Source organism: Xyrauchen texanus, chromosome 15 (assembly GCF_025860055.1).
Source record: "Xyrauchen texanus isolate HMW12.3.18 chromosome 15, RBS_HiC_50CHRs, whole genome shotgun sequence".
NCBI lineage: Eukaryota > Metazoa > Chordata > Actinopteri > Cypriniformes > Catostomidae > Xyrauchen > Xyrauchen texanus.
Window position 1 is genome coordinate 25,013,210 of NC_068290.1, and position 21,659 is coordinate 25,034,868.

At 38.3% G+C, this 21,659-nt stretch overlaps 1 protein-coding gene across 3 annotated transcripts in view; it reads left to right on the plus strand.

Annotated features, from left to right (window-relative positions):
- LOC127655841 (nectin-2-like) overlaps positions 1-21,659 on the plus strand; it is a 110,012-nt gene that overhangs the window by 17,927 nt on the left and 70,426 nt on the right. For all 3 annotated transcript variants that reach the window (XM_052143843.1, XM_052143844.1, XM_052143845.1), the window contains exons 2-5: positions 17,573-17,682; positions 17,811-18,063; positions 20,582-20,878; positions 21,245-21,362. In XM_052143843.1, coding sequence (XP_051999803.1) covers positions 17,573-17,682; positions 17,811-18,063; positions 20,582-20,878; positions 21,245-21,362 — 778 coding nt within the window. The remainder of the gene's footprint in view (positions 1-17,572; positions 17,683-17,810; positions 18,064-20,581; positions 20,879-21,244; positions 21,363-21,659) is intronic.

Genomic DNA, 21,659 nt, shown 5'->3' on the forward strand with positions numbered 1-21,659 from the left:
ATTCATGATAATTTTTCAATTCAACTTTTTACTTTAACTATGCAGATAATATAATTATTATAATGTAATTATTGTTTTATTAATAGATTAGAGAAATAAAATAAAAAAATGGAAGCATTTTCCCTAGTGGTCTCAGACTTTTCGTCCCCACTGTTTACTGAACATTTTGTTAGGTAAGATTTTCTTTGTTGTCCTCCAAGCAGGTGGTTGAGCTTTGTCCTGACCTCTGCTCTTCATTATGTTCCCGTCATGTCTTTTGTCTCATTCTTCTGCTTCTGTCAACCATTTAACAAATGAGCACAGTCCATTCTCCCACCAGTCCCCCTCTTCCATCTTGAGGATTTGCTCCACTTAGTGAGTCTATCTTTCCGCTGAGATATTATGTCTCACTCTCCCGTGGCCTTCTTCCCCTATCTCTCGCGCTCTCGCGCTCGCTCTCTCTCTCTCTCTCTCTCTCTCTCTCTCTGACAATTTATTCCTCTAGTGATGTTTTTTTTTTCTTTCTCCTCATCCCTCTACCTCTGCTTTGTTGTTGTTCCACTGTTTCTTTTGTCTGTTGTGTATTTAGTGGACTTTGCTGGATGTTGTTTAATCCAATTTGCTGTTTAAAACCAGGATGGTTGATTTTTCTTCACAAAGTCATTAACTTTCAAATAAAATCATTCTTTCATGATAAAACCAGTCTCTTTCTCTCCACTCTTTACCTCTAGCATCCCTCATTCTTGTTTTCCTTCTGCCCTTCCCCTTTTAAAGGAAGGTTAATTTTTTTCTCACACTAATTCTCTTAAAATTGGATCTGGCCACTCTCTTCTCCCTGCAGTCTTTCTCTCTGCTCGTCTCTTTCTTGTCACATTACATGGTTCATGAAGGTTAAGTCGTAGAGTCAGTGAAACAGCACTTGGCCGTTGAAAGAGGAAAAAAATATAAAACAAGTGAAGAAAAAATAATTGTGTGTTTTATGATAAAGGTCAAAAAACTTTTAAGAATCTGTGAGAGAATACAGTGACACCTGTGACACAAACAATTGATTTTTGTGGGGCTGAATGAATGTGCTAGATTTATGTGAAGCTTGATGATGCCGTAGGAATGTATGCACATTACACACAGTACAGCTCAGACGCATGATTTTAGATGGATATGTATGGTTAATGTAAGGCCATTGTTGATAAATTATTATCTTGTTTATTACATGGCTACAGTTATTACCAAATAAATAAATGGACATGAAATTTGTAGTTGAAGGTGGAAGGAAAGAGAACATGGAGTGGTATGAGAGATATAAAACTAGCACAGTGTCCGAGATTGGTTGCCTGGGACAAGTGTCCGATACAACGTTTGACTGGAAAATGATGCAACTGACCAATTAGAATCAAGTTTTCCAGAGAGCCATATAATAAATTGTATTAGTGTATTATTTACAGTATTTTGTGTTCCTCTCTAAATTATACACAAACACACAGTGACTGTCACTCTCAGCTTAGTTCCTCACTGATGAGTAAAAGAGAATATGAAATGGTGACCATGATAGAAAAGAGGCCCCATTGTTTTTAGCCCCTACCTCTTCTAGAAACGCACTGCTTTTTGTGTGTGAGAGACTAAAGAAAGACCCTCATTGTTTTCTCAGCTGTAGCCGTTCATAAAGGTAAGCGATATGGGAGAGGTTGAGGCTCCGCCCTTCTCTTCCTCTGTTCTCTACAGGATAAAACTACAGAAAGGAGAATGAAGAGAAGAGAAAAATCAGTCTCATCCTTATTATGGTTAAGTGGATAGTTTTCACACTCTCTTTATGGCTCCCTGGGGTGCTCCCTGTGAAGCAAAGCATGATGGGGAATAAAAAGTCTTTAAGGCCGTAATATACTTCGTTTGTCCGTGTTGATGATTGTTCCCCGCAGAGTATGCGTGATACAAATTTCGTCTTCAGCACAGTACTCGTCTTCAAAGACCATGACATTATGTGATCTAGAACAAATTCAAGTGTGCATCAGAGATTAGCAAGCAAATATTTAATACCTCAATATCAATAACATTGCAGAAATGAAGTCTTAAATTGAATTTTTTTGTTGTTTATGCTCGTACCATATTTATACTTTCCACCAACTGTCAGGATTGTGGGAATTATTGGCAGCAAAGTATACATCTGTTTTGCCTTCACAAAAACAACCACATGAATGCATTTTAGGCCACATCCACACTAATCTGTTTTCATCTGAAAACTCCCGTGTTCATACTGTACATTATAACTGTACATTACTGTTGTAATGTACATGACCATGCTGACACTGTAAAAAAGAAAAGAAAAAGACATTCTAATAAATGTACAGTAAAAAAACCTAATAAACTTGATATTAACACATGTGATATTACAATTATACAGTAAACATGGCTGCTTGGGTTGCTTAGTGAGTATTGACGCCGACTACCACCCCTGGAATCGTGAGTTTGAATCCAGGGTGTGCTGAGTGACTCCAGCAAGATCTCCTAAGCAACCTAATTCGCCCTGTTGCTTGGGAGGGTAGAGTCACACGGGGTAACCTCCTCGTGGTTGCGATTTATTGGTTCTCGCTCTCAATGGGGCACGGGATACAGTTGTGCGTGGATCGCAGAGAGTATCATGAGCCTCCACATGCTGTGAGTCTCCGCGGTGTCATGCATAGCGAGCCACGTGAAAAGATGCACGTGTTGAATGTCTCCGATGTAGAGGCAACTGAGACTTGTCCTCCCCCACCCGGATTTTTTTTTTTTTTTTACAGTGTACAGTTTATGTACTATGGACCATTTTCAAAGTGTAGTATTGTCCCAAATGGAACACTAAATCCCCAGTCATACTTGACTTATTTTGGACATCGCAACGGACCAGGATATGATGTCATGCTTTAGGGTTTCTGGTTTTAATAAGTAGTAAATAACAAATAATATTATATTCAAAATGTTTGAGTATATAGTCTACTCACTATGTATCCTTTGAATTGAGTCAAAGGGGTTTCAATCTTTTAATGGTCACGTCTTCTCGTCATCCGAATTTGCAGTTCCGAGTTCACCAAACTTGAACTTTTCTCTGCAGTGTAGTATGAATGGTATTTTGTTCATATGTAATGAAAAATTAAACAAGAAATCCTCCATGCTGTACCCTTTTAAGCAAACATTGGATTTGGAAGCACTTTGTTGCCTTGCTAACTCTATTTAATGCTTGTGAAGCCATCATTTTCCACTGTTGAGACTCAGACTCTGTATATTTGCATTTAGCTTTCTATGTGCACACAGGCCAAACATATACTTTTATATCTTGTGTATGAATAGAATAGATTAACATGATATGTGTATGTTGTTTGGGAGCGATTCTTCTGCGTTTTTCTCAGCCGTAACGGAGCCCTCTGGGCAACATGGGCCAATGAGAGAATAAAAGAGAAAAGAATAGAAAAAAAGCCTAAGGCAGAGCAGAGAGTGGAGGATGTAAATACGTCTCTATGTGATTAGCGCTGGAGCATTTCGATTTGGCAGATGTAACTAAAAAGGGCAGAAATCTCCAATCAGCCTTTTCTTTATCTCTCTGGAAGGCTAACACTGGAAAGATTTATCTGATATATATTATTAAGCTATAGTGCTGGTGACCATCACCCTCCTTCACCTGGATTGTCCCTCCTCCCTGTTGTTATGCTTCTTTCCTGAACATCTATACCCTCCTAGTCCTCTTTCCTTCATGTCTTCCTTCCTCTCTTTACCTAAATATCCTGTTCCTTCCTCTATCTCTCTCTGTCAGTCACTTTGTGTGGGGGAGGTCTATAGGTCCCAGGTTGCAAGTGTCCTAGTTTTTCCTCTCCTGGTCTCCTGCGCTCCTTTCTCAGTGTTTATTTATTTAGATGCAAAGGGAAAGGGGGATGAATAGATGGGTGGATGGAAGAAGGGATAGTTGATGAAGGGTAAGGAGAGGTGTCGGAGAGAGAGGTTGATATTTTAACATTCAGGAGAAGGGAAGCTCTCACAGTCACTGTGCAAACAGGGTTTCAGGGACGTTTAAAGCATTTTGAAATGGATTTGTTCAAACAACCTTTTGTGCCACATGGAAATTCTCTTCTCACCTATGTGTGTGTTTGTGTGAGGGATTTCTTTTTAGATGTCATTCCTGAAGAGTCAAAAAGAGCAGATTAAACAAATCTCTTTGCTTTAACATCCTGCATTTCACTGACATCCCCTTTTTTCTCGTTTTCCTCCTCTCGTTCAGTCCTGTGCTTTGATGGGAACTCAGCCTGCATAACTGAGATCCTTTTTGCATGGAGAATCAGGGGTCCCTGTCAGGGCTCAACATTACCTTACATATTCAAATTTGTTTGTATTGATAGTGTGTAATTTTTTTTTAGGTATAATTTAAAATCAACGTGACATCAAAATGTACTTTCTTAAAGTGATGGTTATTCTCATGTTGTTGTTAACTCATATCATTTTACAGGTTTGAAACAATGTCATGGTGAGTAAATGAAGGCAGAAATTTCATTTTTGGGTGAATTAACTATCCAACCTAGTCTCATAGAATGAATGGTACTATAACATTTCTGTAAACTGATTTTTACGTTCTGCGTTACATGTTTCGCAGTTTCCAGTGAAATGAACACTAGAGGTGCTACAACAACTGTGCACTTCTCACAAATTAAGGCTACAACGGATGGTTATGACTTTATAAACACATATTTTTTGCACTATTGCTCACACAATGCTATGTTATTATATCGAAGCATCCATTTTTTTTCAATATTTACTCAAATCCATCATCTGAAAAGCTATACATTTTAACACTTGTATTACATATTCTCATTTTGTTTTTAGACTCTATCGGTTAGGTTTTGGCATTTGTAAAGTGTATAATGCCTGTTTTGTGTCTACCTCTCATTTAATTTTAGATCACCATTGGCTTGGTTTAGGTTAAAATTTTTGGTTGGGGAGGTACGTTTTACTCATTAAAACCTCCATCTAAAATTAACCTTGACCTCATCTGATTATGACACCATTTCACTCTCTTTTGATGCCCCCCACTGTTTCACTTGGAAACTGCAACCAAACGTGTAATATGGCACATAATTTTGTTTTGCAAAAACATTGCCTAATTTTCATGAGATAATCCCTTTAATGCACATTCCTGGTCTTATTGTGAGTGCTTCAGTGCATCCTGTTCCAAAGGGAGAAAATGGCTGGTCATCTTAATCTTTTATCCAAAATAACTTGCTCTTATTTTGGAGCAACTTTCCTTTTTGTCACTTAGGTTACAAATGGCCACACAGGCTACTGGATCATATTTAGGCCCCGTTTTATCAAACTTTCGGTCTGGCTCCAATCTTGTATGTATTGGCATCAATCCATTTATTTCCCTATGGAAATAAGTCAAGTCCTGCCCCTAATTACCCCTCCCCTCCCTTTCATTTTTTTTTTTTTTTTTTTGTTTGCTTTGAGAAACTGGTGCTGATAATTTCCATATGCTGTGTATTAGTCATATCCTAGGATGAACTTCATAATGAATGGATGAAGGAAAGGGAAAGATGATGAGAAATGACAACAACAGACGGAAAGAAGGAGAGAGAGCAAAAGCATAACCTTACACCTGGTGCAAAAGAATGGAGTTAGACAGGATTAAATGGTGCACACAGACTGGTGTAAGTGTGTGTGTATGTGTACATACTTTTTAGACACAATCATACAGAAATGTCCACTGAAGTGATTTTTTGTTTAATAATGCAAAATATTTTCTTTTAGAGTTTGGATTAGTGTGAGGTTGTTGTAAAGCTAATTAGCTTTATTTAGGCCCCATTTAGTTTGGTAAATAAACTGTGTATGGGTTTAGATCAGAGATGCATTTGAAGAATGGCTCTTTGAAGTAGAGTAAATATTTAGGAAACTTCTCAGTTTGGTGGATCAGACAGACTGAATGCAAAGCAAACAAAACAGTGTTTGTATACTTAAGTAGCAGTCATTATCATTCTTAAAATGCTTTGAGTTGTAAGAGGTAGATGTGTTTGTGTTGCGGTGTATTTTATTTTATTACATGAGGCCTTCAGTTTGATTAATTTCCTCTGTTTAATTCATTAATATTTTTATAAACGTATTGCTGGATTGTGTAGCTGCAGTGGCACTGGACCAGTGACCAAAAGCTCATATCATAATAATAATAATAATAATAATAATAATAATAATAATAATAATAATAATAATAATAATTAAAAAACAAATTGTACTGCTGTACACAGAAAGAACTTGTTGGTAGATGAATATTTGTGGCTGTGTGAATAAGTCCATAGGAATCCATTGTTTATATTCAACATCTTGTTCACATTGAACATTCACAACAAATGTTCGCTCTTCATGTAAATAAGCCTTAAGGCTGTATGTGTGACCTGTGAAATAGCAAACTCATTGCTTGTGTGTGTGTGTGTGTGTGTGTGTGTGTGTGTGTGTGTGTGTGTGTGTGTGTGTGCGCATTCCCAACTGTTAATGGAGACGCTAACTCAAGAGGGGTGCAAGGCGTGGGTAGTTCCCTTGTTACCATAGGAATGGTGTATTCCCCCCACCTTTCAGATGACCTCACACCCAGATTTGTGTGCGTTACATTTTCGTAAAGAAGATTTTCCTCATTTTTATGACTCGTTGAAATACGAGTCATGGATTTTTCTGTGTGCAAATAGTGTGGGTTTGTGCCAAGGAGTTTTCAAGCTGATTTATCATGCAAGTTTGCTTCTTTTGCCAAAAAAAATGATCAGAAATCAACATATTCTGTTGTAAAAAGCACAGCCAGATACCCTGCTCATATAATGCCTCCTGTACACTACACAACTTTCAAAGATGTGGGATTGTGGTACCGTTCATATTAAACAACTGTCTGTCTCGTCATGGAAGTCGTAGAGTTTTCAAATTACACAAGGAATCCGAGACAGGGGTGAACACATTACAAAACATTTCACTATTGACGAATCCCCGACGACTCTGCCTGGACTCCAAATTACGTTTCACAACGGAGTACACGCGAGAAGTGATACGAGATACGAAAACAAATGCATGACCATATGTTATGCATTTCAGAATGTGATGTGTTTGTTTTTAATCGTCTAAAGGCATCATATATTTTATTGGTTACAATATGAAAAAGTACCTCCTGCTGAATAATCTGCTTACCTGACTGTCCAAGAGAATTGTAATTTTCTCTCCAACTCTTCTCTTTCTCCACCCGGTTATGGTACAGTTCAGAGGAAATGAGACAAGGAGAAAAAAGTAGACGAGGGGAGGAAAATAAGAAAAAAGATGGGAAGGGATGAGGAGAGGATAATAAAGGAGATGAGAGGAGGCAAGAGGAAAGGAGAAGAAAAGAGATGAGGTGAGATGAGAAGAGATGAAAGAAAGAAGAGCAAAAGAGATTAGATGGGAGGAGAAAGTTGATGAGATTATAGGAGAACGAGATGAGAAGAAAAGAGACAAGGAGACAAGAGGAGAAGATGGTGCTCCTGTCAATGTTCCACTCATTTTCCCTCCATTTCTTCGGTCCAATGAGACTTTCTTGATACCGCAGCCTTACTAGTTGATGTTCTGTTGCAGGTACATCAGGACTCTTCCCACTGAAACTTCCTGTGCCCTGTTTCATGCTCTCTCATTGGCTGTATAGGTCAATGCTGCAGTTGTATTCAGTCAAAACACATTTCACATTGCTGGAATCGCAGACAGATCCAGATATTTAACATGCTGACATTTAACATGCTCACTGACATTGGCGACGCATCGGCACTTCTCTCAGATCGCACCTTTGATAGTTCATCACGGGAGCGAGCTCTGATTTGCCTATGATTTCAGGCTTTTGTCGGCGATCTCCACAAAACTGTCGGTGAGTAAAAATCTGGCCTAAAATCGAGTAGTGAAAACTGCATAAGGTACTGTTCCTTCAACACATTTAGTTTCAGATGTATGTGTCCTACTTCTCGCTGCTGCTGCCATACATTGAAAGTGTGGGCTGACGAGGACATTTACTTACACACACACACACTTCCTTTTGGGTTCCTTGATTTTTTAACTCACACAGGCCCTTGTTCTGAATGTCAGAAAAAGGGAGCAAGAGAGAGGAGTGGAACTTCAGCTGTCTGAGGGAGTGAAAGACTCACACAAGGGGAATGCAGAGCAGGTTACTCTAGTGATTGAGCTCAACTCGAACTCTCTTCTTTATCTCTCTCTCTCTCTCTCAATATTTCATCTGCAGCTCACCCCCACCATTACCGTCCATCCATCCACACACCACTCCGTGCCTGTCTCTCTTCTCTGCAGGGCAGCGTCTGTGAGCTGATGACCGTGTCTCTGTGCAGATGTGATGGGAAACAGCTGTTGCATTTCTCTGCTCACTGCAATCCCTCCCCCCTCCTCCTGCTCCTCCCCTCCGTATTCCTGGAAATAAGAAGGGTGATGGTTTTACGACCATCTTTTATGAGTTTTTGAGACCTGTAGCTGATCTTATTATGAGAGGATCTGTTAAGATCTGCTCTGGAATCTCTTAGCTGATGTGTTTTGAGAAGCAGATGTTAATGTGATAACCCTTGTCTTGTCTTGTCTCCTCTCCTTTTATTGTCTTCTCCTCACCCTTTTTTTTTCTTGCTTCTCTCATCTCTTGTTCTCTTCTCCTTTCTTTTCCTCTCCTTTTGTCTGTGTTTTTCTCTTGTATCCCTTCTCATCTTTTTTCTCCTCTTCTCTTGTTTCTTTTCCACTTATTTTCTCTTGTGTCCTTTCTTTTCCTCGTGTCTCTTCTCCTCTTGTCTCATCTCATTCTCCTATAATCTCATCTACATTCTCCTCTCATCTAATCTCTTTTGCTCTTCTCATCTCCTCTTCTTTCCTTATCTCTTTTCCTCTTGCAGCCTCTTAACTTTATTCTCCTGTCCTATCATCTCCTTTATTATCCTCTCCTCTCGTCTCCTTTATTATCCTCTCCTCATCCCTTCCCATCTTTTTTCTTATTTTTCTCTCCTCTTGTCACCATTTTTCTCCTAATTTCTTCTCCTTGTCTCCTCATCTCCTTTTTCTCATCTAATTTCTCGTCTCCTCTTGCCTCCTTTCCTCTCTTCTTTCGTCTCCTCCCATCTAGTATTCTTCTTCTTTGTCCTCCTCCTCTCATCCTTTTCTCCTCATCTCCTCTTACCTGCAGATCCTGTCTTTTCCAGCAGGTAATTACTTAGACACTGCTGTATGAGTGTGTGAGAGCGGTTGTGTGTTTGCAATTAGCCGTTTTTCTGATATACGAATGTGCAAGTGTGATGTGAAGAAAATCCAGGATGATCCATTCCTAATCAAAAGTGGTGGCAAATCTCTGCGGCCTCAGCTTAATCTCTCTCTCATCCTTTAAAAGGAGATGCCGCAAGCCGGCTCATTTAACAGCTTAATGTCACATATGTCTGTGTGTTCTCTTTACTCCTTTTCGCACATGTCATATTTAGCACTTTGATGATTTTAATGTATATTGTACTTTTCTGTTAGATTCTCTGTAGAAGTCATCAACACTGATGCATGTATTCATTTAATCAACCCCCTCCTCTGTACTTCTCTCTTGATTGCCCTCCCTCTCTCTCTCCCTCCACTCACACACTCACTCACACTCTCTCTCTCTCTCTCTCTCTCTCTCTCAGAGATCAGAGTAATTATAGGGAGCTAGTTTAAATAATGGGGGTGTTAGATCCTATGTGTGTGTGTGTTATCAGCAGATGCAGGTAGTGACTGATCTCTTGATTGATTTCCTCTTTTATTGTTTAGATTTTACATGACATATGTTGCTCAAGGCATAAGATTCTGATTTAATTTCCCACAAAACGAGCTGCTCTGTTGCACTATTGTCAGGGAAGCATTCGTGACATTTTTAAAACATGAAATAATTTCTGTTGGTCATCACAGATGTTAAACCTGATCTCATTCGTTCTGCCGTATTTGTGTTTGGGTGTGTCCTATCAAACACTCCGTGGTATTAAGGCTCACAGAAAAGAACACCAGATTTGTGAAATTTCCATATCTACATTGTACTGCTGTGAATTAGCAAGATTAATTAATGATGATGGTGATGATTTATGACTAAATACCACAAAAGATTATACATTTTATTGTTAGCAAAAGAGTTTTGTGTGTCAGAACATAATATATAAATTCTTTAAACACTGTTTCCTTACAAAATAGTTGCAACAAATAAGTTTACATTTTTACAAATATTGCAATAATTGCTAGATATTATAAAGCTATAATGACAACTTGAAATCCATAAAATTGTATTGGAAAAACAATGTGTTTATTAATATCAACCTGTTATAACTGATACCAAAACTATCACACAACATTCTCACAGTTTTGTCAATACATAATATATCTTGGCCAGCAATATAACTTTACCATTAGTGACATATTAGAAAACAGCTGATTTCGCATAACTATGATGTTCAATAATTTTACAGAAAACCAAATGTTTAAGTTTGCTTGGCATAAAGACATTTACATGTTCAATAAATCAGGCCATTGGGCCACTGTTCCTCAGTGTCCTCAAGTGGAATGTGGCTTGATGTGAGGCAGCCTAGCAAATCGGTGCACACGCATAGTAACCACTCACCCTACCTGCCCCCTCATTCTCACCAGACAGTCTGTTTATTTTCTGTGTCCGGTGCTAACAGTGGCCATTTGGCTCTTTAGATCTGAGTGTTTACTGACTCTGTGTGTTTACACACGCTGTAATGAATGTATGTTAAGATAGCGTGCTTTGAATGCATCTGATGGGATGTGTTGGCTTTGATCAGTGCTCAGAAATGATATATTTTCATATTCAGCAGCCCCAAAAAGTATTTGGACAACCAGTGGCATTTATTTGAAAGAAAGATGCACACTTTTTAAGCAAAACAGTTCACGAAAAAAACACAAAGGTTTCAAATTTTAAAAAGTTAGAAGTATTCTTAAATATGAGGACAAAAAGTGCTTGGACATTTTCTGGTTGTAAAATGTTAAGTGGGACATGTCCATGTTAATGTGATGAACTCCATCTGTTGATTCTCTGCTTGGACACCTGTGTGAACTTACTTAATACATCCACTAAACATCACCTTGACAACACCGGTTGATGTAAAATAGTGCTAAGAAACTCTTTCATCATTTGTTTACAAAATCCACTTGGTTTCGATATTTTTATCTCATGCAATGAATGTATACATTTTTAAGTGTGGCGTAAGGGTCCAAATATTTTTGAGGCCACTGAATGGTCAAATACCGTGTAAATGTACATTACTTACTGTCAAGTATTATATAAAGTTTGTTGTAGACTTATTCATAAAGGTTATTATAACAAAGTGTTACCAAATCTTGTCATATTTGTTTTTTACTCCTATTAGATTCACTTATCTTGACTAAAAACAAAGCCCAAGTGAGGAAGACTAAACAAAAGTCATTCTGCATCCCATATCAGCTCTTCGCAGAGTTATTTAGGTAAATGCGAGCCTGCTGTGAGGTTGTATTGTACCCGATTGAAGGCTGGTATAATGTGATTGGCTGCGGTCTCTTTGCTATGGCTGAAGAGTGTGCTATCTTTTTATTTTACCCGGAAGCGTCTACCAGAACCTTTTCCCTGCTGGAAAATTCAGGAATCCAATTACACACCACACACAGATGGAGTCTTGCGTTTGAGTGTGTGCTGGGAAAGAGAAGTAAAAAAACCAGAAGTGTTTCATTATTGGAATTGTTTGGTATTGTTCAACGGGTAGTCACATGATGGTTTACATAAAGCATACATTCACATTTTCTATGTACAGGGATGCAAACTACTCACCTTTCAGCTAAAGTCACCTTTTCTGAAGCTAATTGTTTTGTAAAAATTTCAAAAACTTTTCTTTTAAAAATAATTTGAATGAGGTTATTTTAGCTCAAACATTTTAAAAAAGCTTTAAATACAACAAATGAACTGAAAATATACATCTAGAACACCTGCAATGACTTTCTAACCTTTTTCACCTCTTGAGTCTAACAAGAGGACGTGTGACCAATAGAAGATCAAAATGTTACACGCTGACATCTTGGCTAAATTCAATAATTTAAAAAATAATACATTCAAAGCAGCATGTTTTATTGTTGTAAAGTGAGTAGATAATGTATTCTAACGAATGTCAAAAAAAATGAAAATAGATGTATGAACACTGAAATTAAAGCTCCAAACTTGTTTAAGGCAACATTTTGACCTATTAGGTCTTCATCATAGACCATATATTCTAACATTTCAATAAGATATTTGTTATTTGTGATGTATTATTTACTTACACCAGAAGCCCTTCCGCGTGACATCATATCCTGGTCCGTTGCATTGTCCAGAAAAAATTTGCATGCTCCAAACCTAGTGTGACCACTCCTTTAGTCCGTTCAATGCATCACTGATTAAAGTTATGTTCACATTGACCTAATGCAGTTTGTGATGTCACTTAAAGGTGCTGTCTGCAACTCCACAAATACCAAAATATGCCTTGAGAGCAGAAATGGTTGTTAAAAACAACAGTAGTAAAACGGCACCCTCAACTAACATCTGTAATGAACAACATGGCATAAAATGCATTATGCCCCAATAATTAGTTGCAACTACAACACTGAGTAAAATGATTGACAGGCAGAAAGCTTCATTGTCCGTGGACCGTGGACAAATTATTGTTAGCCGTCTACAGAGTGTTCCATTTAGGATATTACATTTTGAAAATTCATACACTAAATGACTGAGTGTGTAGTGTATTCTGCAAGTGTATAGTGCATCATTTGGGACAAAACTATACAGGTTTGGAAAAAAGAGTTAGCAAATTCTGTCAGAATTTGTATTTTTTTTGTGTGTGAACTATCCATTTAAATATTTCAAAGCTCATTAAAAGGTTTTGATGTTCATCAAGTGATATTTTCACAAATGTCATCCCAACAAGGACATGCCAACATTGCCTGTCAACAAACACACACTCACAGATCTGAGAGTGCTCTCATATTAGTCTTGAGATTACCTCTGAGCGCTGTGTGTGTTGAAAGGTTTAGAGTCTGTGTGTGAAGTGTGTATGGTTTTCATCATCTCTAATCTAAAGGATTTGAGCACACAAACATCAATCATTCTCTTATCTTGGTTCATCTGATTAGTCACACGGTTGGAAGGACATACTTGTTGCTGCAAAAGCAGCAGGTACTGGACACCCCCGCCTTTTGTGAGTCCAGCTAAATGCAAAGTGACTAGAGATACAAACTAACACACTTCTAATCAAAATTGAAAAAAAAAAATAAAATGTTTATATTTGGGTAACACTTATTTTTTTTTAGTCCTTGAAAAATGCATCTTGCTGTTATTCTTGTTTCTCTCTCTCTCCTCTTCTCTTCTGCTTGTTCATACACTGTCATAAGTGTAAGATGAATAATTTAGCCTCTAGGATGGAACTCTTAGTCCTGATCATGTGTCATTCCATTCAATCTGTATGTGTATGTCTGTACGTGCTGGTCTAAAGAGGGAATAGTTGATGATTTGTACTTCATTTCATACTGCATATGACCCTCATTCTCTCATTCTCTCTCTCTCTCTCTCTATCTCTCTCTCAGGCTTCATTAGCTTTTAATTGTGTGTTTGTGGCAAAAGGGAATGGGGTTGCGTGACAACTGGCAAAACTCTGTCCTCACATTGAATGTGTAATATAGACAAATTTGAGCTTTTTCAAAAGACCACGCATGCTCTGTACAAACATATCTGATGAAAATTATTTCACTAACGCTTGCTGATGGTGTATTTGAAGCACAGTTAAAGGGAGTTAAAGCAAAAATGAAACTTCTGTTATACTTACCCTTGTATTGTTTCTATCCCATATTAAATTCTTTCTTGATGTTAGACAGCATAATAGACACTGACAGTCTCAGTCACTATTCACTTTTATGGTATGGAAAAGAGAAGCATTAGTACACTTAAAAATTTCTCCTTGTGTGTTCCATGGAAGAAAGCGAGTCATGAGTTTGGAAGACATGAGGGTGAGTAAATGATGACAGAATTTTCTATTTTGGTTGAACTATCCCTTTAAAACAATGCTTTTGCTTTGGCAAACTGTGTCCACCCTCTCTATCTCTCTCCTCAATATACTGTATATTATAGACAATAGCTCTACTTTATCAGTTCATAAAAAGTTGCAAAAATGCTTTAAAAAAAACAGAATGTGGAATTTCACTACTCCAGACATCTGTGTATGCACACAAATAAACATGTTTACTGTACGCACAAACACACGCACACTCACACTCCCATAGACCCCCTCCAGCTGTTCATCCCCGAGTCTGTCTGTTCTTACCCCTCCGTTTCTCCCTCTCTCTCTGCTCACATCAGCTGTGTCATGAATGATTCTCATTCACCCACTGGACATTTCCATTTTCCTGCTTACCTCGCATATGCACAGATTCTCTCTCTGTGAGTGTGGTAATGAGCACTGCAGGTGTGTGTGTGTGTGTGTGTGTGTGTGTGTGTGTGTGGACAGCACTTGTATGTGCGGTCATCTGTCCTTGTGCTAAAATAAAGGACTGCACACACACACAGAAGGTAATTGGTAGTCAGAACGTGTTGTCAGCCATCTAAACTCTCATTCTGGGCACTCGTCTATCACCACCTTCACCGAACAGTTTTTCTCATAGGATGTAGGGACGATGAAGCCCAACGCATTCAAGAGCAAAGGTGTTCCGTGTGTGTGTGTGTGTGTGTGTGTGTGTGACATAATGATTAGTGACAGGGCTCAGAATGGTGGTGTGTAATTTACATAAACACCCTGTGTGTGTGTGTGTGTGTGTGTGTGTGTGGCATGTCACCTGCAGGCGGCAAATTGCTGAGAAATAGAACAGCACTGACACATAGCCTCTGTTTCCCTTTCTATCTTTGCTTGTAGTAAAAGTTTGCCCAAAAATAAAAATTCTGTCATTTACTCACTCTCAGGTTGTTCAATACCTGTATGCTGATATTTTGTTCATCAAACACAAGGACAAATCTTTGCACAGCTCTTGGCATCAAGGTCTGAAATTGAAGGGGGGCCCATGGCAAAAGTGCCACTGAAAGTGACAAAAATGTGTACGAGACTGATTTCCCCTGAAATTCAAAATGTATACATATTGTTCCATAAAGTATATGTTGATTGAATTGTATGGGTAAGAGGTAACACATTCTCAATCTAGTTGTTCATATAGAGAATTTATGTAATTTTATTTAATTAAGCTTATGTATTTGACATAAAAGGATGACACTTTAAAGGTATAAAATGCCCCTGAAAATCAGTTCCAGGGGGCAAATATTGTGCATAAAAGCGATAGTTTAATCATAGAAAAATGAAAATTCTCTCATCATTTACTCAACCGTATGTCGTCACAGATGTGTATGACTTTCTTTATTCTGCTGAACACACCGATTTTTTTGAAGAATATTTCAGCTTGGTAGGTTTATACAATGCAAGTGAATGGCGACCAGAGCTCCAAAAGTCACAAAAAGGCAGCATATAAGTAATCCATATGACTCAAGTGGTTGAATCCATATCTTCAGAAGTGATATGATAGATGTGGGTGAGAAACTTTTACTATAAATATCTACTTTCACATTCTGAAAGTAAAAAGTATTGATCTGTTCTTAGCCACAACTATCATATCACTTCTGAAGATATGGATTTAACCACTGGAGTCTTATGGATTACATTTTTGCTGCCTTTTTGTGATTGTTATTTTTTTGTGACATTAGATTTGGACTATAGTGCATAAGACGTATTTACCCCTTTTATGGTGTTTTTTTTTTTTATTTATTTTTTTAGCCCTTTTGGAGCTTGTAAGGATGAGTAAATAATGACAGAAATTTGAATGGGGTAACTATTCCTTTACCAGGTTGCTATACAGTATGCTTCCTGCATCTGTCCTGTTCTTTCAGGTTATCAGATATCTGTTTCCTGCACCCCTTCTTCCCTTCTTTGTATTTGCACGCTGAGGTGAGAGGTGTGTGTGCATGTGTTTAGTGTTTTGATTTACTGCTGACTCCTGCACATCAGGGTAATGACCTATCCAATCTCTCCATCCACTGCGAGAAGCAAGAGAGGGAGATTTTCAATACCAAGGTTCAGTGGTGCTAAACGCAGGCTCAGAACTAATCGCCTTGGTGGACTTGCACACACACACAACATGGTCTCTCAGTTTGAGCACCTGCGGGAGTCAGAAAAAGACATGCGTTTCTGATAAATGCTATAAGACAGTCATTAAGAGTTGTTGGAAAAAAGTTTTTACTTTTTCAACCTCCATCTTTTGTTTGCTTTCACACCCTCACAGTTTTAGTAAGGATGAGTTGTCTCGATCGGGAGGGATCTGAGAGTTTCAGCCTTTTCAGCTGTTCAGCAGACTAACTGGTCTAGCTAGATTTTGTGCAATAGTTTTGTACAACACGTACACCTAACAAAATACTCACATTTTTTTTTTTTTTGCCTTTTAGTCACTTGTATAGTTACAAATGGCTCTCATGGTAAACCTGGTAACCTGGTAAACCTTTTTTAAATGTAATTTAAAAGTCATGGATATTAATTATTAATATATATAGATTTTTCAGGTTTTACTCTGCTTTAAAATATTTAATTGTCTTGATATTGCTCTTTGCATGTGGTTGTATAAAGAGAAACATTTCCCCACAATTGCCTACAATAGCATCTTGTATGCTAAGAATAATTTTTTTTAAATCTGTTTAATAAATTTAAAAGATTAGTACTTGGCATATAAACTGAAATCTGCCCAACAATCTCTAAAGTGATATAGAAAAATCCTTATCTAGAAATCCAAAATAAATGAAAAGGTCATTGAAAAGTCATGGAAAATCTTGTATGGGAATATTACATTATAAAAGCGAAAGGACAGGAAACGATAAAGAAAATAAGTATTGAAGGAATAGGGGAATCGGGAATTGTCGCAAGCCAGTTTCGAAATTGATTCATGCTATAGTGAAGCTTCAGTTTTGCTACAGGCTTTATCCAATTTCTGGAGCTTGCAGCTTCACCCAGGCTTTTTCAATTGCACACACATACTGAAAAGGCAAATACTGCCCCTGCCATCACGGCTCAATAGGCTACGGCCTAGTCCAACACGTACAAGACTCCCATGGTACTTTACCATGCTTTGTATGTAACTGTCACTTCTTAACCACTAAACAAACTCATCGACGTGCACGCACACACGTACACACACTTGTGCACTCTGAATGCGCTCTGTCAGGGTTGTGTTGGATGATGAATGCTTCAGGCCGAGAGGAGGCTGGAGAGTCTTTTTCATAGATACTTTCATACACACTTGCACACACACATTCACATTTAGACTCTCGCTCTCTCACACACCCTGGCTGAGATCTGATACATTGACCTACTTGCTGTTTTGTTGTAACCTCATTTATCATTTTTTCATTTCCACCTTCGACTGCACCAGTATGTGCTGAATTCCTCGCGCTCTCTCTCTCACATGTGAGGTGGGCATGGGTCAACTGAATTGAGCAGGAATGAAGGTCATTTGATTTCCTGTTCTCACGGCCTTCTCTCGGTTCTGTTTCCAGGGTCATTGGCTCAGCGAGTGAGGGTGGAGCCAGAAGTGGTGTCATATCCTGGTCAGACGGTGACCCTACGGTGCCAGTTTCCAAACCCGGGCAATACCCAGCTCACTCAGGTCTGAAATCAACTTGCCAGTCTAAAGCAGAGCCAATAAACCTAACTAAAAATAGTAGTGTTTATTTTGTAGTAAGAACTTGTGAAACATCCTAATGGGCAAATATCCATGTGTTCTCTGGCATGCAGGTGTCATGGATCCTAGAACCCACTGAAGGAGATCGAACCAACATTGCAGTTTTCCATCCAAGCTTTGGGGTAAATTACCCACCTCAATCCCCTGTGGCAGGGCGTGTCATTTTTTTGTCAAACCCGCCCTCTCTGGATAATCCATCCATTCAAATAAAAGATGTGAAAATGACTGACGAGGGCCGATACATCTGTGAATATGCCACCTACCCTACCGGCAATGAACAGGGTGTCTCTTCGCTGATTATGCTGGGTAAGTGCTTGTTTGTGTTGTGACACACAAAATAGGATATGATTTAGGGCTGCAACAACAAATCATTAAACTAATCAATAATAAAAAACAATCGACGACAAATTTAATTATTGATTAGTTGTATATGGGATTATAAGAACGTCTGTTAAGAGTCTGTTATATTTAAGGAAAATTGTATAATTGCATTTCAAGATACTTGCATTCTTTTCCATTTGTTGAACTCTTTTGTAAACACGCGTTAGGTGTGAACAGCCTCTTGCGGGTCACTATGCACAGAGTAGGTAATGTGTGTATTCCTGCAGAGCATTTAACACTTCCTTTGTGGTTTGGTTTTTCTCTTTTAAAATTGAATCCCCTTTTCTCCCCAATTTTGAATGCTCAATTCCCACTAATTAGTTGGTCCTCATGGTGGCGTGGTTACTCACCTCAATCCGGGTCCAGACTCCCAGCATGTGGAGGCTCATGCTACTCTCCGCGATCCACACTCAAATAACCACACGCCCCATTGATAGCAAGAACCACTAGTCATGACCACGAGGAGGTTACCCTATGTGACTCTACCCTCCCAAGCAACCGGCCCAATTTGGTTGCTTGGGAGACCTGGCTGGAGTCACTCAGCACACCCTGGATTCTAACTCGTGACTCAAGGGGTGGTAGTCAGCGTCAATACTCATTCAGTCAATACTGAGCAACCCAGGCCGCCAACGTGGTTTGGTTTTTCTTTAATATTAATATTCTTTAATATTTCCAAACTGCTTCCAAAGTGTGCAGTAACAGTTTTTTTTTATAATGTGCGAATGGCTGCAATGTACATAATAGTGATGTCCCGATACTGGTATCAGAATCTGGCCTTATACCGCACTCATGTACTTATACTTGTACTCGTAAAAATGCTCTGACACCAAAAACCGATACCGTCTTAATGTCATTACCTAAAGATTCAGCACACAAATGAAAATAACGTTATATACTAGTGTGATTATTAAACCACAAAGGCAGCGATTTAATGAGATAATTTATAGTTTGCATGTGCTGCTCGTTTAAAATGTGAGTGCTTTTGAACATGTGGAGCTGGTGTTGTGCTGACATAAAAACACAGTGCATATACCTTTTAAAGCTCCTTGACTCATACACAGAATACACCATCATGAGCATCGTGTGCCTTGTTTGAAGCAGATGACCATGAGCAGAGCGCTAATTCACTTTGTAGTGCAAGGCACATACAGACTACATATTTAATTAAATACATTTTATTCTATTTAATTTTACAGTTTAATAATCACATTGGGCCACATAGCGACCTTCTTGACTGGATTGAGAAGCTACCGTCACAGCAATGCATAAACACTCTGCCAAAAAAAAAGCACAATTTAAATAGAAAATTATATGACAGAAATAGATCACTACTGTATTATGTAATATTCACTGTAATACTACTACTACTACTGCTACTAATTAGAATAAATCAATAATAATTGTATTATATTTGAGAAATATCTCACATATGTGATACTCTGTTACGCAGCTCTTTATTTGACAAAAATAACTCCTATGTTGTATTTTGGATTGTGCTGTGAGCTTCTGTATAAAATCCTTTCATTTGCTAAAAATAATACAATATTATTTTGAAAATGAATTGTTATATTTTAATTTGAAGTTTTAATGAAATAATTTGTTTAAACACCATATTGATGATAAAATTTAAATAAGCAATATAAAAAATAAAAGAAAAACAGGTATCGGACTCAGTATCAAGGAGTACTAAAAAGGAAGTATCATACATGTTCTCAAAAAATGGTATTGAGACATCCTTAATTCATATATTGCAACTTCTACTTAAACATTTATACATATAGCATAAGCAAACTGAAAATCATGCATTCATTCTTTTACTGTATATTCGTTTTTCTAGTCATCAATTTGCACTTTGCGGTCACAGATACAGTAAATAGTCATTTTACAACAGTTTCAAATCTGACTCAAATACCCATTTTATAATATACCTTTGAAAATAAATTAATCGATTTATAAAATTAATCTGTTGATAATTAATTACACAAATAGCCATTAGTTGCAGCCATATTCTGCTCCAAAGAGCATGTTGTGTGTGTGTGCATGCTCATGTAAGTGTCCGTTTGCGAGCTTAAAGAGGGTTTATAAATAGTATTGTCAGATCAATTGTTCTGCTATTAATGTGTGTGAAATGTGGCAGTAACCTTGGCCGAGCTCTTGCTCACTCGCCTGTAACCCCCCCCCCCCGTCTGTGCTATTGATCTGCCTGCTTATCATGCAGAGATGCTGTCGCTCCCTGTCATTCTCCATCTCCCTGCTTTTCTCCTTTCCCTCTCTTTGATGTCTTTCTCCGAGCGAAACCTGAGTACAATGTGATCGCTGTGCTAGCGTGTGGCAGGACAAGCAGAGCTGTGATCTTCCCTTCTCCACTTCCTTTCCTCCTCCTCCCTTACTCTAGTATACCACTAAATTAAGGTCAAACTCTCCCTCTCTTTCTGTTCCACAGCTAAACCAAGGAACATAGCTACTACTGTCACAGTTAACACTGGCAATACCCCTGTCATCGTAGCACGCTGTGAATCATCTAATGGCCGTCCGGCAGCGACCATTTCTTGGAACACAGCGGTAAACGGAAACGCGACAACGCCAGTGAAAACTAGCAATCCAGATAACACCGTCTCCGTCCAGAGTGTGTACATGTTGATACCACAGCCCTCGGATAATGGCAAAGACATCAGCTGCATGGTGTCACATCGAACCATGCCCCAACCTGAGACCTTCGCAATGAAGCTTACCGTTCAATGTAAGACTTTTAACCAAACCATCAAATACATTCTACAATTGAGAAATTGCTTTGTAGTAAGTCATGTCTAAATTGGTCCAGCCAATAATCTATCTACAGCTGCAAATGTAGCTTCAGAACATTCCAGACATTAGTAATGGTCATGAAGCAAATTACCCTGAGGCATTGCAGTGCTGGTTGGACCCGCAACACAAGTTAAAGGTCAATGAGGTCATCTAGAATTATGGAGTCGGCTGACCAACCGTATCAGTATTGATTTAAGACTTTAGTGCCTCAAGGCTTAAGTCATTTATAAAGTCTGGTTAACATTCAGCAAAGCTTTGGTAGAGTTATTTGATCATCTCTCTTTCTCTCTCTCTCTCTCAGATCCTCCCCAGGTGCAGATTGTAGGGTATGATAACAACTGGTACAAGGGTCGGACAAGTGCTTTTTTGACTTGTCAAGCTGATGGAAACCCCGCCCCCACCACAGTCACCTGGAGAACGTGAGCATTTCCTTTGTTTCTGCCAATTCAGTGTACAGTGACCCTTCAGTTTTGATGTGAACGCTTGGCATCTGTGAACAGTGAAACAGTTAAAACTTCTTATTGTGAAATATTTTGCTTAAAATTTGTTTTAAAAAAAAAATTATTTGGTAAAACTTTACAATAAGCTTTTGTTTTTTTAACATTAGATAAGTATATTAGTTTACATGAATTAACAATGAAAAATACTTTTAAAGCATTTATTAATACATTTGTATACGTTAAAATTAGTTGATGCATTGTGAATTAACATGAACT